Source organism: Monodon monoceros, unplaced genomic scaffold, assembly GCF_005190385.1.
Source record: "Monodon monoceros isolate NGI ecotype Baffin Bay Population unplaced genomic scaffold, NGI_Narwhal_1 Super_Scaffold_5, whole genome shotgun sequence".
Lineage (NCBI taxonomy): Eukaryota > Metazoa > Chordata > Mammalia > Artiodactyla > Monodontidae > Monodon > Monodon monoceros.
This window is the reverse complement of record NW_021703782.1, coordinates 33,245,647-33,265,405: the sequence shown is the minus strand read 5'-3', so window position 1 is coordinate 33,265,405 and position 19,759 is coordinate 33,245,647. Positions and strand designations below refer to the sequence as shown.

The 19,759-nt window shown below is 42.9% G+C and overlaps 1 protein-coding gene across 1 annotated transcript in view; it reads right to left on the bottom strand.

The window, feature by feature from the left end:
- Positions 1-2,230: 2,230 nt before the first annotated feature.
- DCAF12 (DDB1 and CUL4 associated factor 12) overlaps positions 2,231-19,759 on the bottom strand; it is a 40,353-nt gene continuing 22,824 nt past the window's right edge. The window contains exons 3-9 of the mRNA XM_029203000.1: positions 19,314-19,520; positions 18,174-18,234; positions 9,458-9,651; positions 8,407-8,472; positions 6,854-7,016; positions 4,873-5,051; positions 2,231-4,349 (exon numbers count right to left, since the gene is read on the bottom strand). Coding sequence (XP_029058833.1) covers positions 4,191-4,349; positions 4,873-5,051; positions 6,854-7,016; positions 8,407-8,472; positions 9,458-9,651; positions 18,174-18,234; positions 19,314-19,520 — 1,029 coding nt within the window. The 3' untranslated portion in view covers positions 2,231-4,190. The remainder of the gene's footprint in view (positions 4,350-4,872; positions 5,052-6,853; positions 7,017-8,406; positions 8,473-9,457; positions 9,652-18,173; positions 18,235-19,313; positions 19,521-19,759) is intronic.

Below are 19,759 nucleotides of genomic sequence, written 5' to 3'. Positions count from 1 at the left end.
TTACACACTAATCAAGAGTGTTCACATATGAGGCTCAACCCAGGGGGAGTTTAAGAGGACAGCTCATACCTGTCTTGGAGAGCTGAATCATGAGTTTACAGTCCCATCTTGAGTTCAGTTCACACCTCTGTCTTTAGTGGTAGTTTAGAAACAAATTTCTCACATTTCTTTCTCTAGATTATTCTTTGGAGGAGCTGAAATGAGGGCAGGAGAACCAAGCTAACAAACCCGAACTTTCTTTTGTCTTCATCAGTAATTCCAGAATTAGAAGCCCACGTTTCTACCTTCCCAAAGCTTCCAGCCATTTCAGCACAATAGCATGAAATGAGCTGTGGCTAAAAGCAAGAAACATTGAGTGTTCCTCTTCTCCCCTTTCCTCTCCACATTGTTGTCTCCCAGACACCAGCCAACTGAAAAGGAAGGAAAAAAACACTTGGGTCATAGGATCTTACAAGATTGACCCCCCCCAGTCCTAAGCCATGGGTCTTGACACCCTGCTTACTTTTCCTGGGTACCTGCTCTAGGAAATGTATGGGATCAGAGGGCCCTGGACTGGCAATCTTTAGCTTTATTAGGAACACTAATAAATTTAATAGAAAATTAATAGTTAATTTAAAAAAATTTATTTGACTGCATTGGGTCTTCGTTGCTGCATGCGGGCTTTCTCTAGTCGTGGTGAGCGGGGGCTACTCTTCCTTGTGGTGTACGGGCTTCTCGTTGCGGTAGCTTCACCTGCTGCGGAGCACGGGCTCTAGGCACGCGGGCTTCAGTAGCTGTGGCACGTGGGCTCTAGAGCGCAGGCTCAGTAGTTATGGCACACGGGCTTAGTTGCTCCACGGCATGTGGGATCTTCCCAGACCACGGCTCGAACCTGTGTCCCCTGCATTGGCAGGCGGATTCCTAACCACTGCAGGACCAGGGAAGCCCTAGTTAATCAATTTAATGGACCAGATTAATACTAATCAACTTCGGAAGTGGCAGGCATGAGGGAACCTGGGGCATAAATGAGGTTCCAAAGACTTCTGCAAAAGGACCCAAAGGATGATGGGAGGAGCCAGCAGCCCATGTGGAATGAGGCATGCACCTGAGAACAAGGAAGTTCTTTCATGGCCTGGGAGTAAGGACTGCTGGCAGGAAAGGGAGGGACCACATAAAGTCCACAAAGCCCTTCTGTGATACACACTTTGCTGCAAAGTTTGGTTGGAAAGTGAGAGCAGGGCCAAGATTCCACAGAGGCCAGAGGTCCAGGCCAGGCCCTTCCCACATCCTGTGTCGCCTTTCTCTGAGCATGTTCCATGCACATGAGTCCCATGGTAACCCCAAACCTCAGGCTGTGAGCAGCATGTGTTTTAATCTGCATTTCCCAAAAATAATTTGACCATGGAGCATTTTGCAAACACCAATTACTGTTCCATGGATTGGGGATTCTGAAAATCTCATTTTGGGAAAGGCCAATTCCAGTCCTTTTCCAAATGTAACTCTTCTCCTCTACAGCCCTCTGAAGCCCTCTCACTTGCTTCAACTCATTCACCTCCCCCTTCCTGTTTTGCAGCCTTTGATCATGTAGGTAGGTGCCTGTATGAGTCATGTTCTGAATCAGTCTCTAAGGGCAGCTGTATTCAGCTTGCCTGGCTCTGTGGCCCAGCCCTGATGGGTCTCCCAGAGATGACTGAGGAGAGTGGTAGGGTTCAGCAGTCTGCCTTTCTCTCAGCTACAGCCCCAAACAGCTTCCGGGAAGAGCATCACTCACTATGGACACTGCATCCTCTCTTAGAGCTAGGACCTATGGTTCCAACTTCAAAAAAATGATACTGTTCCCAGGGCACTATCATAGTCATTCTCAGGGCCCCTCCACTGAAGCAGACAGGGCCTATCACCAACCCTGGTTTATGTTAGAGGAGCTGGTCACGTTGCTCACATCCACAGTGATTCAGAGCAAGGACTAGCACGCTCCCTCATCTTCAGTCTGTTTTTCTCTCCAAGTACCACATGACTTCCCCCGGGCATACCCACTCTCAACTGGACTCCAGAGCAACTGATCTTGGGCCAGGGCTGGGGACAAGGAGCAAAAGCAGGTCTTAGTGTTTGTGTGTTTGCCCTTGACCTGCCTTTACCCTAGAGGGAACTCCTGTGTTCTTCTGCTCCAAGCAATCCACCCACCCCAAGCTGACCTTCCAACCAGTCAATTGGGGCCTTTTTCCTGCTGTCTCTTGGCTATACATACTCAAACTTTGCATTGGAATAAGATTTATTTATTTTTTTTACTTGGCAAAAAGTCAAGTGCTACATTTTTAAAAACAAAATCTCAAACAATCAAATGCATTACCCATCACAGAAGAGGGTCTGGCAACAGTACAAAACATCCTACTTAAGATTTTTTTTTTATACAAGTAGGTTTAAAATGAGTTCTGTGAGAACTAAGAAATCTACAGCTTGTAGTTTAATAATAGAAAAAAATTAAGACAATTAAAAGATCTGTAGCATCCAGCAATTTGCTTAATTCCCTGTTTTATAGCACCTATTTCTCTAGGTTAGAAGATGAGAATTCTAGAACCTGTGGTGTATGCCTTGTACCACAGCAAGATAGGGTGGACCTGCTGTCTCCCCTCCCCACCAGCCCCCATCACCAAGAAGACACTCTTTTTTTTCAATCTCCCCACTTACTCCCAGAGCAGAGGGGGGTAACTGGGAAAGCAACTTAGAAATCAGAGTGCAGGAATATGACTTCATTTCCCCAGAATGGGCTGCTGACAGAAGCAGAGTATGTGTTTAGAATGGTGGAGGAGTTTGTGGGTGGGAACAGCTATTATCTGCAACATGATGCATAAAAAGCAAGGAGTAACTAGACATCACGGTCATTTGCCTGCAAGTTTAAAAACCTCAGACTAAACAGACAGCTCAATGGAGGAACAAATTACTAATCACATAGATGCTTTACATGCACACCACTGTTGGCTGTAGGCCACCTCATCGCCATCCCAGGGCTGAGCCAACAGAGTGGCTCCACTGTACTAAGAAAAACAAACATTACACACAGGAAGCACTCACTACACACAGATAAATCCCCTGTTCATCCCCACCCTCCAGAACTGAACCCAATTTAGAAAACAAAAGCAAAATCCACTGGGGAGATTAGAAGAAGGGCAAAGAAGTTTCTCCCCAAAGCCAAGGGGACCGAGTATGTGAATTTTAGCAGACTTGAGGCCCCCAGCTCCAGGCCCCTGAGAAACCAGATCAGGTCTTATTTGAGAGGAGGGAGAGGGAGGTTTGGATGTAGATTCTTTTTACGAAGTCCTACCAAGGCTTCTGTAGCCTCCAGAGTTGCATCTTGGATGGAGACCCTGATGTTTTGGGGGGAGTGGCCATTGATTTAACCAGATGGGAAACTGAAGTGGAAGTGACACATACACAGAAATGTTCTCACCTGGGGGACACACAGATGGGAAGGCAGGTGGGAGATGGATTACTTTGGAGTCCTGGCATGAGTCCCCAGGAAGCTTTCAATCTAACTCAAAGGGTTTCCTACTGGTGATTTGTTTTCCTTTCTATTTTTACTTCCTATAATCAGTGTTGTTAGACTTTACAAAACAAGATAAAAACTAGTCCCAAAGCTGGACTCTGTGAATATAGTTGTTTCTTTTATAAATATTTTAATTACAGTAATCCTCACTCCAGATAATTTCAGTGACAAACGGTACTCGCAGGCACACAAGTTCTCACTCACACACACACACACACACACACACACACACACACACACACACAGCCCCCAAACTTTCACAGAAAGTCTGACAGCAACCATATAATTATAAAGGAGCCCCACCTCTCAAGAGTGAAGTAAGGGTGAGAATGACTATGTCAACCTAAAGAAGCCAGAGGGGAGACTGTGTGTCACTTAAAGAAAAAATATAAACAGGAATTAACAATGTCTGATTGAGAAGCCAGAAAGAAAAAAGATAGTAAAGTAAAATTCTGCTTACCAAAAGGGAAAAAAGGAAAAAAAAAAGAGAAAACCCTTTATATTTCTGTACAGAGGTTCTTCCTGTCAAGTGCCTAAACCATAGGCAAACTCGGCGTTCCCACTAAAATATGAGGGACTCACACCACTGGAAAAAAATCAAAATAAGAAATGGAAACTGAGGATGGAAGTTAGTGAATTTCTGTGCATTCTGGGAGAGACTTAGTTGCCGTTAACTCCAGAGCCCAGCGTAGTTTCCATGGAGTCCTGAAGGGAGGGGTCCTCCTGCCACGAAGAGCTTCGTTCCAGACGAGTCGTAGCAGTGTGTGTAGACAGCGTTGGGGAAGGAATCAGTGTCCGAAAAGTAACTCCTCCAGGTTTCGTCATGATTCTGTGGGAAATAAGAGACTCTGAGCACTCGCCGTGGGGCAGAAAAGGGAAAGAAGGGACAAGAATGCTTTCTGGGCTCCTTAAGAGGAGAGGGTCCTATATCTATACAGGAGACTGGTGCTCAGGGGAGCTGGAGCCCCATTTTTCCAAATGAACATTAGGGAGGAGCCAAGCAGGCTGAAGAATTGCTACACAAACCGAAGGTCTTCTCAGGACTGCTGGAACCAAATGCTTTCATAATTCACTGGCAGCCTCAGTGGGAGGTTCCTCTCCTTCCAGCTCTATTATCACCTGGGGGTTATTCTGGGCCAACCGGTGTGTCTTACTGGGCCTGTTTTCCCACAGACATGCAGACACAAAAACAAAGCAAAGGGAAAGTGCCTTTCTCTGCTCCAAGGAGTGTCTCTTACTAGTGAAAAACTATGTGGTAGGTGGTGTGTCAGTGGGGGTGGGAGTGGGTGGGTGGAGTGAATACAACTTTTCCGTCACTGTCCAGTAACCATGTGAGGCATGGGCTTACTCACCAGCCAGCCTCTGCCAGTCGTTAGTTTCAGATTCTCCCCTGCTAGTCTGGGCTTGGACCCATAACAAGCTGAGAGCCTCTCTTCCAGGAACCTCTGAGCTCGGATGTCATAGAATAACAGGGAGCCCTGCCCTGTGCCCACAGTGATGATGTGCTCATAGAAGCTCACTGACCGGATACCTGAGAGAGAGAAAAGTAAAGGGCAATCAGGTCTGCTAGCCAGAACTTCTCTGACACTGAGTTCACATGGCACCCCTAAATACCACAGCGCCTTTCCCAAGGCAGACCTAGCTCACGCACAAGCCAGAGAACCCCGATGCCACACTGCCCATCCACACACTAACAGGAACCTTCCCATAAGCCTCAGAAGTACCAAATGCCTGATGATGCCCAAGATGCTTTGGGCCCAAGACCGTAAGTATGCCCTGAACCTGCTTGCCTCCCCTCAACTCACTCTGAAGTCACCTTTCATAACTCTAAGTTCTTCTCCATTATATGTTTCCAACCCGTACTGAAACTGAGGGTAATCTGCATATTTACAAATCATTACATTAACAAGGACTTTCTTGTATTTGACCTAAAACCACTACCATGGCACTGCAAGAGGTCTTTATCTGGTATTAAGTGTGTTATGAGAGTGGCAAACAGCCTAGAACTGAAGCACTCAAAGGTGCACTGTCTTTCACTGTGAATTTAAGACAAGTCACCTGATCACTTTGGGTCACAGGGAAAATACATCTGCTGCATCTGTGGATCAGATAAGTGCATGGGATGTGAAGATGTCTCTAAGTACAAAAGAGGTGCTCACTAATATTTGTGAAATCAGTATTTCCTTATTAGGTTTGCAAGCTACTCCTGTAACAGTAACCAAAATCTCTTAAAACTTCATCGCAGACATCATTCCGGCCAAGGCTATTTATTCTTTCCCTTACTACTTTCCTTACACACATTATTCTCTCTGTTCTGAAATGTATTTCAAGAATAACTGAAAACAAATCTAAAACAATGGCCAAAACTGCAGCATCTACACGAAAATAAATACTACTTGAAAGAGAAGATACTGTGCCTTTTAGGACTCCCAGGATAACGTAGCCACATTTTTGCATGAGAAGGGGGACAATGTCAGATGAAGAAGGAAACACACTTTGTTAAGTTGGACAACCTGGATTCTGGTCCCTGGCTGTTCCCCCACCAACCTGTGTGGTGTTTGGCAAGTTATTTAACCAATCTGGGTCTCAGTCTCCTCATCTATAAAATAGGGTGTAAACTGCTTCCCACAGGGTCCTTGGTAAGATGAAATGAGATGTCAGACAAAGGTATTCTGAAATCTTAAAGTACAGTACAAATGTAAGTCTCTTTTTATTCCTCAATGAAGAATGAGGGTGCCCTCAGAGAGAATATGCTATTAAAGATTGGGAGGCGGGGGGGCCTGAAGCCTAATTCACCCAGTGGGTAAGAACTAAACTGAAAATTTTCTTCAGCTTTATTGAGGTATAATTGACATAGAATACACTGCACATATTCAAGGTATACAATTTGAAGTTTTAATATATGTATATATCCATGACACCACCACCACAATCAAAATAACATATTTATCACCCCCAAAAGTTTCCTCATGCCCCTCTGTAAAATCCTCCTCACCCCACCACATCATAACTTAGCATAAAAGAATTTTATAGTTCAGGTAGGGTCCCAGCAAAAAACTACCACAAGGAGTAGGGCTCTGTGGAGGAACAAGGAAACCACCAATACGCTGACTATTGGTTTCCATCAAAGGCTTCTGTGGCCACAAGTTTGTGTGCGGTGTGCGAAGCTTTGCTGCCATATGCAGGTATTCAATCTCCCCTCTGTGTCACCAAACACTTCCACCAGGTTCCATAAAGATCACTATATTTGCTTGGAAACCAATATTGAAACTGAAGGTCAAAACCCATTCACAACGCAGCTGTAAGCCTGAGGGGCACATGGGGGCCTCTTACCACTGCCTCGCTCCCTGGAGCAGACAGACTTGACGTTGTATGATGGTTGCCGTGGATCCAAGAAGGAGACATGAGCTTGGGAGCCCACTGCATACACTGACCACTCACTACCATAGGCCAGGCACACATTCTCACGGCAATATGGCAGTTTGGTGGAGAGGAGCTGAAAACAGAGAGAGAAGAGATGCACCTATGGCATTACCGGAAAGCACACAGCAGGGCATTGTTCTTAGATGCCCACCTCTGTGGGCTTTCCTCATATACCAGACAAACAAAGTCACAGACAAAAAGACATGTACCAATTAAGGAAATAACATCCTGCTCCACCCCTACGTATGTAAGAGAAAGAAAGAAAGATGATACTAAACAAGATCTAGGTACTGAAGAGGACCAGTTAGGGAAAAAGGTCAAGCTCGAATTAAATAATCAGAAGCAGAGAGAAAGGCCAAAAGCCACAGGCTGTTTCCAGGGATAACCCCAGGGCACTAAAGCCAAGGTCCCACTCTGTTCTCTCTGCTGGGAAGAGCCACTACCCTTCTCACTGATCTTCAGGTAAAGGGGCTGATTTCTGGCTACCCTCAGCCTAACTCCCCAACTGTATGGGAGTTGTACACTATAGAAAGCACACTCGTGGGACTGCTCAACCCCAGGTAACCCCAATCAGCCTTAACCCTGGATCCTTGTCATTTAGCCAATCCTCAGTGGCTACTGCACGTAAGAGACCAAGCAAGGTCAGTGGAGCTCAAAGGCTGCTGTGACACGAAGGAAATCAATAATTCCTGGAGCTCTGCCTCCTCTTGAAAAAGAGTCTATCATAGAAGTTATAAGCAGCAAAGGCCTCTGGAATAAGAAGAGGACAAACGATCCACGGGTAGGTTTAACTTTAGGTAAAAGGTGCTTGCAAATACTGTAAATTAAATCCATACCTTACATGATTATTTTAGAGATGATTAATCTTAGTTTAATTGATCTTCGGTTGCCAATGGCTCCTAACATTTAGGTTTTTCCTGCCCTCACAATATTGCAAATAGTCAATAATCCATAAGCAAATACTTAAATGCACTGTGGATTGGAAGACTGCTAGTTAAAGGAGTCTCTCAGCAAGTCTTTGCAATGTGAAAGAATCACCCCCTCTTTTTTTTTTTTTTTTTTTCCAGTTCTGGACATTAGTTTAATCAGTCATTTTCACCTTCTCTGAAGAGCATAAAAATTTACTCAGTTTGCCAGTATCCCTGTCATGAAATTGCCGTAAGTTGTTCTATATTAATTATTTCACAGGAAATAGACAGATCTCTTATTGTTGGGTAACGGAAATGCGTAGATTATCCTGTACATGTTACTTCGATCAACTGATAACATAGTTTCTGCTGGGTTCCCTCTGACTTCTTTAAAAGACTTTTAAGAGGGGCAAGCCAGACTCAGAATTTCATGCACTATGCAGTCACATGCCCAGATCCTTGGAGAATTCGTGCTTTAGACAAGAATGAAAAAGTTTAGGGAGGATTAAAGTATTTTAACTATAAGGTGAAACTACTAAGTCATGTTCATCATACCTTAGACAGTGTATTTTCAGCCTTCCAGAGATGAAAGTAGCCATCCAGAGATACTGCTCCCAATTCCTGCAAAAGCAATGAAAAACAGGTTATACTCACAGCAACTAATATATAACAGTAAGCAGGGGAAGACCCTGCAGGTTGGGGTCCTCCCATTACTCACTCCTATCCTATGATGGTGCCAGGGATTATCAGCCCATCATCTTACCCTACAAAATGCAGCTGTACAGCATATTAAAGCAAGGCTGCTTCTTGACAGAACCCAAGAAGCAAGTCCTGGTTTGAACATAGACACCCATGCTTAAAAAAGCCCATACTATACAATCATACACATGACATCCTGTTTGATAGTTAGAGCAGAGCATGCACATGAAAGACAGTTTTCTAAGTCTCAGTGTGAGAGCTTCTATAAGTAGAGGGTCTAAGCTGGGAGAGATAAGTCTACCCCTAACCCATAAATATGGATGAGAGATAGGAGGCGGCTAAAGGAACTACCCCTCAAATTGTGGCCCGATTCAAATTTTGGGAAAAGAGCCTTTCTTCTCTTCTGGCTCTGGGTCTCCATACTAACACTCTACTTAATAGCCCAGCAGTTTCAGATCTGACTCAAATGATTAAGTTAAGACTTGATGGCAGTGTTGAGAAGAGGCAGTAAAGAATGAAAAGAAACTGAATACAAGAGAGAAGAAAGTGATTGCATGTAGGAAAATCACACCCAAAATAGAGCACCGGCAGGATCACGTGCAAATGAGAGACAGTCAAATCAGAGTGGCCCTGGGGAAACTCTGAGAGGCTAACAGATATGAACCATCCAGAGAATACTCAATGCAAGGGGTGGCTTTCATAATTTCAGTTATAATCTTTCTCAGAGAGAGATTATAACTAAGCATCCCTCAGCCTTCAAGAGATGCTCTGTGGGCTCAGAACTGAGTTATGTAGTAAGCTCTGACTTGGGGAAGGAGAAGGAGAAGGACAGTGCACCTCCCAAGACATAAGCCAAGAAGCTGAAGCAAGAGGAACAGGCTTCAGGGAACCTTTGGCAAGCTCATACCTTGTTCTTGTTGTTGAAGGCCAGAGCTCGGACCTTGCAGTTGTCAGGGTTTGTGTCCTCCTTGGGGATGTCCTTTAAGGCCTTGTGAGTGATGTGAGCATACACAGGGACCTGTGACACATTGTGCCTTGTGTCACTTTTGGTTAACACATCATCTGTCACCTCCCAGAGTCCCATAGAACCATCGCGTGAGCCTGTAGGGCAAGGAAACCACAGATGTCAGACATATCCAACTTTCCATGAGACAGTCCCACAGAAGCCAAATGGGATTTCTTAGTCTAGCTCTTTGTGCACCATGCTCATATGTGCTGAAGCCTGGCCAGGTGGCCCACACCAAAACAGAAAGCAGTATGTATTTTAATAGCTACACCAAGAGGATGATTCAACTGAGGTGTAGGAGTTAAAATATAAACTTTAAGTGTAACGTAGTTGGTGGGACTTTTGAAGAGAGAGAATACATTTGATAAAGCTCAGTAATTTTCCAAGCCAAATGCTTAGGTCACTTGGGCATGCATGCATAGGTGATTTCTACTAGGCAATAGGGTTTGGGAACTCCCACTCTAGATCAGTGATGCTTAATATTTTCTGAGTCATGTACCCCTCTGACAGACTTAGGAATGTTAAAGACCCCTTTCTCTAGAAAAATACACAAAAAACCTACCTTGCACACTCAGTTTCAGGGAGCTTCATGGGCCTCTTGAAGAAACCATAATCCCTGAATTAAGAATGACTGTTCTGGGCTTCCCTGGTGGTGCAGTGGTTAAGAATCTGCCTGTCAATGCAGGGGACACGGGTTCGAGCCCTGGTCCAGGAAGATCCCACATGCCGCAGAGCAACTAAGCCCGTGCCCCACAACTACTGAGCCTGCACTCTAGAGCCCGCAAGCCACAACAATGGAGCCCGCGTGCTGCAACTACTGAAGCCCGTGCGCCTAGAGCCCGTGCTCCTCAACAAGAGAAGCCACCGCAGTGAGAAGCCCGCGCACCACAACGAAGAGTAGCCCCCGCTCCCACAACTAGAGAAAGCCCACACCCAGCAACAAAGACCCAACTCGGCCAAAAATAAATAAAAAAATAAAATAAAATAACCAATAAAAAAAATGTTTTCAAATTCCTTTCCAGTAGCATTATCTGCCAACACTCCTTTGAGACCAGAAGGTGCCCTTCTCACACTGCAAATCTCCTGAACAGTTCACGGTAAAAATTGTCTAACATGGGATAAATATCATCCAACTTGTTTGTATCATAAGGTTTGTGGACAAAGGTTCAAAGTAGAGGGCTCATCATGTGTGAAATCTAGAAAAGGCCAGAGAGTGAAGGGCACATCTAGAGAACTATGTACGGTTTATAATACAAATTAAAAAAATAAAACTATACAAGTTTTATTATGAAAAATTTCAAGCATATTGAAATGTTGAAAGAATTTTACAATGAATTGTATACTTACACCTATAGTCTACTATCAACATTTTCTTATATTCGGCATATCATATATCTATACATATATCCATCCCTCTATATGATCCCATTTTAACCTACTGATAATCCCATTTTAACAACTCAAATATGTACTGAAAAAAGACTAGCAGGATTGATTTCAAATTGTTAACAGTGACTATCTCTGGGCACAAACTGTGTGGGTAATTCTTTCCTTTTTTGTTTATTTGAATTAAAAAAAATTCTTACAATAAACATGTATTACTTTTACAGTAAAGAAAAAATTATTTTAAGAACTAATCTGGCAGCAACATGAAGATTAGATTGGAGGAGACAAGACTAGAGGCAGAGAGAAAATGTGGACGGACATTGGGGTAATTCAAAAGATAGACGATGAGCACTCAAGTAGACAAGATAGAAAAGAAACTGATGGATAGAAGAGATATTTTAGAAAACAGAATCAACATGGCTTGGTAATCTAAGGAGACTGAAGAGTCTTAGTTCTCTGGCTGTGCACCTAGGTGGAAGGTAGGAGAATTTACGAATATATGTCAATGGCAGGGGGAGGTGAGGTCCTGGAAGGGAGATGATGAGTTTGAATACACTGAATTTGAGGGGAATGTTCAGGGGTTGATGCTCATCATCAAGTCTGAACATTAACACTGGTTAACAAGTATTGAGCATTTTCAATATGGCAGCCACTAAGCACTACCTCATCTGATCTTCCCAATGACCCTGTGAAGTATATATAATCATTATCCATGTTACAGATGAGGAAATCCAAGTCTCAAAAGCCTTAAATAACTTGCCCTCTGTGCTAATAAGTGGTAAGACCAGGATTCAAATTCAGATCTTTATTATCAGAGCCAATACTCTTTTTTTTTTAAATGCAGCAAAAACTACTGTTAATGGTACATCAAACACTTTTTTATAAATAATAAAACCTTGTTTATTTCCAATTTAACAAGACATCTACATTGACTTAAAACTATTTGGACTTTCTTGCTGATGTGACCTCTCAGAGTATGAAATTCCTGATTTGGATGTGAACAAAGCAGAACTGAAAATTCAAAAGAAACTTTTTTTTTTTTGGCCGTACCATGCAGCTTGTGGGATCTTAGTTCCCTGACCAGGGATTGAACCCAGGCCCCCTACAGTGGAAGCATGGAGTCCTAACCACTGGACCGCCAGGGAACTCCCCAAGAAAAACACTGTCCCCTGCCCTCCTGCACAGCTGAACGTTAGAACTATTTCCAACTGAGCTGCTGACTGCAAAATTTTGAGGCAGTTTCTCAATCTTTGTATAGTATAACACTCCTCCAAATTGGGTTCCTCGTTAATTGTCTCTGCACACATTAGTTTTAAAATGTATACTGGGGACTTCCCTGGTGAGCCAGTGGTTAAGAATCTGCCTTCCAATGCAGGGGACGCAGGTTCGATCCCTGATCGGGGAACTAAGATCCCACATGCCGCAGGGCAACTAAACCTGGGCGCTCTAGAGCTCTTGCGCCACTAGAGAGCCCACGTGCTGTAACTGCTGAGAGGCCCGCGCGCCAACGAAAGATCCCGTGTGCCTCAACTAAGATCCGATACAGCCAATAAATAAATATTGAAAAAAAAAAAGATGGCACAGATCAGTAGCTAACACTTCCTGGGCTTCTTTCACTGTGGTTGTTCTGCCTTTGAACAAATGGGAAGGTTGAGCTGGGAGGATTTTTAAAAAATAAATAAATAAAATGTATACTGTGTTTTTACTGTCTTCCATAATTGTCAACAGTATGTCACACAGCAACTCCATCACTAAGGTAGGGAAGTGTACTAACCTACTTTGATGATTAGGAAACTGAAACACAGCTCCTTTCAACATTTAACAATTTGGAGAACAGAGCATTTGAAGATTAGTACTTTTACAAAGCTATATTTCCTCAATTTAGATGGCAAAATTATATATTAGGAACATCGATGGAAGGATTTTTGTTGTGTATGTTGATTTATAGTGATTCTACAGTTTATAAGGAAGGTGTATTCTATATTATCATAATTAAAATCTCAGTAGAAGATGAGAATTATCACGAACATTTAGATTTTAATTTTTCATTAAAGTATAATTCACTTACAATATAATATTAGTTTCAGGTGTACAGCACAGTGATGCATTATTTTTATACTCTATTTAAGGTTATTATAAAATAATGACCATATTTCCCTGTGCCATACAATATATCCTTGTTGCTTATTTTATTTTTTATAAATTTATTTATTTTATTTTTGGCTGCGTTGGGTCTTCATTGCTGCACGTGGGCTTTCTCCAGTTGCGGCGAGCGGGGACTACTCTTCGTTGCAGTGCGCAGGCTTCTCATTGCGGTGGCTTCTCTTGTTGCAGAGCATAGGCTCTAGGTGCACAGGCTTCAGTAGTTGTGGCTCACAGGTTCTAGAGCACACGCTCAGTAGTTGTGGCACATGGGCTTAGCTGCTCCGCGGCATGTGGGATCTTCCCGGACCAGGGCTTGAACCCGTGTCCCCTGCATTGGCAAGCGGATGCTTAACCACTGTGCCACCAGGGAAGCCCTGTTGCTTATTTTATACATAGTACTTTGTATCTCTTAATTCTATACTTCTATCTTGCCCCCTCCCTCTCCCCCCTGGTAACCACTAGTTTGTTCTCTTTATCTGTGAATTTGTTTCTGTTTTGTTATATACATTCATTTTATTTATTTTTTTGATTCCACATATAAGTAGTAAAGTGTTTGTCTTTCTCTGACTTATTTCACTAAGCATAATACCCTCTAGGTTCATCCACGTTGTTGCAAATGGCAGAATTTCATTCTTTTTTAATGGCTGAGTAATAGTCCATTGTGTATATATACCACATCTTTTTAAAAAACTTTTATTTCATATTGGAGTATAGTTGACTAACAATAGTATGTTAGTTTCAGGTGTACAGCAAAGTGATTCAGTTATACATATACATGTATCTATTCTCTTTCAAATTCTTTTCCCATTTAGGTTATTACAGAATGTTGAGCAGAGTTCCCTGTGCTATACAGTAGGTCCTTGTTGGTTATCTATTTTATTTTTTTATGGCCATGCCACGTGGCTTGTGGGATCTTAGTTCCCTGACCAGGGATTGAACCTGCACCCTCTGCAGTGAAACTACAGAGTCCTAACAACTGGACCACCAGGGAATTCCCTGGTTATCTATTTTAAACATATCAGTGTGTACATGTCAATCCCAAACTCCCAATCTATCCCTCCCCGCCGGTAACCATAAGTTCATTCTCTAAGTTTGTGAGTCTGTTTCTGTTTTGTAAGTAAGTTCATTTGTATGAACTTTTGTTGTTGTGTTTTTTTTTTTATATTCCACATGTAAGCAATATCATATGATATTTGTCTTTCTCTGTCTGACTTACTTCACTTAGGATGATAATCTCCAGGTCCATCCATGTTGCTGCAAATGGCATTATTTCATTCTTTTTAATGGCTGAGTAATATTCCATTGTATATATGTACCACATCTTCTTTATCCATTCATCTGTTGATAAGACACATAGGTTGCTTCCATATCTTGACTATTACATATGATGCTACTAAGAATACTGGGGTTCGTGTATTTTTTCGAATTAGGGTTTTCATTTTCTTTAAATATATATCTAGCTGTAGAATTGCTGGATCATATAGTAGTCCTATTTTTAGGGTTTTTTTTCAATCTTTTTAAATTGAAAAAAATATTTATTTGGCTGCGTTGGGTCTTAGTTACGGCACATGGGATCTTCGGTGCGGCATATGGGATCTTTCGTTGTGGCACACGGGCCTCTCTCTAGTTATGGCACATGGGCTCAGCAGTTGTGGCGCGCAGGCTCTCTAGTTGTGGTGCATGGGCTCTAGAGTGTGAGGGCTCAGTAGTTGTGGCGTGCAGGCTTAGCTGCCCTGAAGCATGTGGGATCTTAGTTCCCTGACCAGGGATCGAACCCACGTCCCTTGCATTGGAAGGCAGATTCTTAACGAAGGCAGATTCTTAACCACCGGACCACCAGGGAAGTCCCTATTTTTAGTTTTTTGAGGAACATTTATACTTTTTTTCATAATGGCCACACCAATTTACATTCCTACCAGCAGTGTACTAGGGTTCCCTTTCCTCCACATCCTCACCAACATTTGAAGACTTTTTGATGACAGCCATTCTGACAGGTGTGAAGTGATTATTATCTCACTGTGGTTTTGATTTGCATTTCTCTGATGATTAGCAATTTTGAGCATTTCCTCATGTGCCTGTTGGCCACTGTATATCTTCTTTGGAAAAATGTCTATCCAGATTTTCTGCCCAATTTTTAATTGGGTTGTTTATTTTTTTATATTGAGTTGTATGAGCTGTTTATATATTTTGGATAACCCTTATTGGTCATATCATTTGCAAGCATTTTCTCCCATTCCATAGGTTGTCTTTCTGTTCTGTTGATGGTTTCCTTTGCTATGCAAAAGCTTTTAAGTTTAATTAGGTCCCATTGGCTTAATTTTGCTCGTTTCTTTTGCCTTAGGAGAGAGAGATGAAAAATATTGCTACAATTTATGTCAAAGAGTGTTCTGCCTATGTTTTCTTCTAGGAGTTTTATGGTTTCCAGTCTTCCATTTAGGTCTTTAAACCATTTTGTTAGTTTTGCATATTGGTGTGAGAAAATGTTCTAATTTCACTCTTTTACATGTAGCTGTCCAGTTTTTCCAGCACCGCTCTTCACTGGAGACTGTTTTTTCTCCATAGGATATTCTTTGTCATAGATTTATTGACCAGAAAAGTGTGTGGGTTTACTTCTGGGCTCTCTGTTCTGTCCCATGGATCTATATGTCTCTTTTTGTTCCAGTACCATGCTGGGTTTTTTAAAAAAATAACTAATTAATTACTTTATGGCTGCGTTGGGTCTTCGTTGCCGCACAGGCTTTCTCTAGTTGTGGCGAACAGAGACTGCTCTTCGCTGCGGTACATGGGCACCTCACTGCGGTGGCTTCTCTTGTTGCCGAGCATGGGCTCTTGGCACGCAGGCTCTAGAGCGCAGGCTTGGCAGTTGTGGTGCACGGGCCTAGTTGCTCCGCAGCATGTGAGATCTTCCCGGACCAGGGCTCGAACCCGTGTCCCTTGCATTGGCAGGTGGATTCTTAACCACTATGCCACCAGGGAAGTCTTACCATGCTGTTTTGATGACCAAAGCTTTGTCGTTTAGTCTGAAGTCAGGGAGCATGCTATCTCTAGCTTTGTTCTTTTTTTCCTCAAGATTGCTCTGGCAATTTGGGGTCTTTTGTGATTCCATATAGATTTTAGGATTGTTTGTTCTACTTCTATGAAAAACGTCATGGGTATTTTGATAAGGATGGCATTAAATCTGTAGATTGCTTAGGGAAATAGAGACATTTTAACAATATTAATTCCTCCAATCCAAGAACATGGGATATCTTTCCATTCCTTTGTATCATCTTCAATTTCCTTCATAAATGTTTTACAGTTTTCAGAATATAGGTCTTTCACTCAGAGCCAATATTCTTTTTTCTTTTTAAATTGAAATATAGCTGATTTACAATATTATATTAGTTTCAGGTGTACAGCAAAGTGACTCAGTATTTTTGCAGATTACATTCCGTTATAGGTTATTACAAGATACTGGGTATAATTCCCTGTGCAGCAGTCCCCAACTGCTGGGACTAGGGACCGGTTTCATGGAGGACAATTTTTCCATGGACTGGGGGGTGGGGGGGTGGGGGAGTGGAGGTGGTTCAGGCAGTAATGCAAGCATTGGGGAGCGATGGGGAACGGCAGATGAAGCTTTGCTCGCTCATCCGCAGCTCACCTCCTGCTGTGTGGCCCAGTTCCTAACAGGCCATGGACCGGTAGCGGTCCACGGTCTGGGGGTTGGGGACCCCTGCTATACAGTATATCCTTGTTGCTAATCTATTTTACATACGGTAGTTTATATTGGTTAATCCCATAATCCTAATTTGTCCCTCCCCCCTCCCTCTCCCCTTTGGTAACCACAGCTTTGTATTCTATATCTGTGAGTCTGTTCCTGTTTTAGAGCCAATATTCTTAAAACCTGCTATACTGTTCACAAAATGTAGACTTGGAAGCTATCAGCCTGAAAACATAGAATACTCACAGCCTATATGAAAAAAGAGAAGGGAAGTTCCCAGAAAAAGCCACGTCCTGACTCCTAACAATCACACTTAGTGCAAGTTACTGTCATACAGATAGTCCCTATAGAGGTGACATGATTCAGCCTTTGCCTTCAAGGAGCTCTCATTTCTTGGGGAGACAAATGACAGGGAATCCAAAAGCTTCTGAACCACTACTGAATAATTCTGAACTGTGACTATGCTTGTCCATTAGATTTATTTTCCCTCCTGGCTGCTTTCTATTGCCTTGCAAAGAATCCAAAGAAGAAACATTTACGTTCCCTTAGCTTTGTGCGTAGCAGTTCTAAGCATGGGCTTGGAACTCAGAGCTGGATTCAGATCCTGAGTCCATCTCTCACCATCTGTGTAGCCTTTGGCAAATTATAACTTCTCAGAATCTACATTTTCTCATTTGTGAAATAAGGCTCATAATGCAAACCTTCTAGGACTGTTCTGAGGATTCTATGAGATAACACACATGAAGTACTTAATTTAGCAACTCTTACAATTTTTTTTAAAATTTGGGAATCTGGAATGGGGGATTATATTTTTACATGTACGTACCCAGCAAAACTGGTTGGCACTCTGAGCCTACTTTCTAGGCTGCTGTGGGTATTCAGAAAGCATTTGAGTATCTCTAGGTTATCGTCTCTACACTCATTTCCATGTATTTTTTCTGACTGTTCTACCACTGGGAGAGAAATTCCCCTAATCCTATATAGCTTTATCAACACTATATAGTTGTACAGAAAGTAACAGTTGCTCCTAATACTTTGCAGAGCACACCAACTTTTCCAAAAGCACTTTCACAACTATTGTCTCAGTGAAGCCCCACAAAAATGTTGAGGCTAACATGCTAATACACAGGCTCTTTGGAACAAGGCAGAGTATGAATAATAATTGTGCTAGTACTTCCACTTTGCAGATCAGGAATATACGAGGGGAATGACTTATCCAAGGTCACATGGTAAGTCAGGAGAAAGAGTATTAGAAACAAGGTTTCCTGGCCCCTCGCTGATGGTCGGTTTACTGGGCTATTTCCAATCACACTACTCTCCTTCTTCAACTTCTAGCTTCCCTCCCTCCCTGCCACACCAGAACTCCCTACAAAAGGGCAATTTTACCAGATACCGCCATAGTGTCACTGATCCATGCAATGGAAAAGATCCAGTCCTTGTGTCCATCCTTCAAGAGGAGGGAGTGACAGGTACAGAGAGAGAAAAAAAAAAAAGGAAAAAAGAAATCAGTAAAATAAGGATTACAATGTACACCCCTGAAAAGCTTACGAGTCTGACTGAAAATATCTTTGTAAAAATTACAATTCTAATCTCTGGTGATTTCAACCCAAATGGAATGATCCCACAATTTTTAACTTCTGTCTTGAGAAGCTCAAAGCTGGAATAAAACTGGCATTCTTGTGGACAATAAACATGGCCGGTGGACACACAGCTCTAGCATTCTATCTCTGGATGTTCTACTTGTGGTTCCTACGCACAATTACCCACTTCTCATCCCTCCAACACACCTCCTCGCACTCCCCCCTTGCTTCCTGGGAGAATATAGCTACAACTGACCTCTATGCTGTTCCATCTGTCTGGTACTCTCTTCCTCCAGACATCAGCATGTCTTGCACCCTCATTTCCTTTAAGTCTCCCTGCTCAAATGTCATTCTTATCAAAGAGGCCCTCCCAACTATCCTCTGAAATAGCATTCTCCACCATGCTCTCTCCCTTTAGCCTGCCTTTACTCTTCTCCACGGCACTCATCACACTCTGACATACTGCTGGTACATTTTTGTTGGTTTATATGCCTCCCTTCACTTGAGTGCAGGCTTCAAGAGGGTAGGGGCTTTGTCTGTTTTATTCACTGCTATGTCCCCAGTGTCTGAAACAATGACCGGCCATAGAAGGGTCAAAAAATAGTTGCTGAATGAATAACTTAATAAACCCTTCTGACTATGGGCAGTAGGAGATGTGTAACCACTGTGGTCTGGACTCAAACACCAACCCACCGCTGATGGCCTCTGAGGTGTACTGCTCGCCTCTTTATCAAACATACCCTCTGCCAACATATCTGATACTCCCTGTGGTGAGTGGAATACCAACTCTGAAATCTCCACCCCCATACCTCACCATTACGCACCCCCAACCCAAGTCCGCAGAAGTCTAGAGGAAACTGTCCCTTCCTGGGGGGTTTGTGGGATGAGGACTGGGCTCTGTTAAAAAACAAGGCTACCTCTATCTACAATTATTGGGGAGACTTACATCTCCCACACACACAGGATCTAGTGTAGGCAGCCGGTAGACAGCAAGGCTGTTAGGGTTGTCTCCTCCGGTGGCTAACAGTGTTCTAGAGGGATTCAACTCGATAGCATGGATACCACAGCCCTGCTGTGTCACACCGCCGGGCTCCCGATCCTTCAGAATGGGGATCTTGGTGATCTGGCTTGTCTGGACATCCACTACAAACAGCTACAAGAGAAAAGGGATAAAGAAGCTGAACGCAGTTTCTCTTCAGTGTGGCTAACGCTGGGTACAAACATCCATTCATTCACTCAGTTACCCATCAAACATTTAATTAATGTCTACTACGTTAGACCCTGGGCATTATTAAACGCATGGTCAGGGCGACACTAGTCAAATGAAACATGTAAATAAGAAAACATAACATAGATAGATATAATATGCTACATAAACACAGAGAGGAAGAA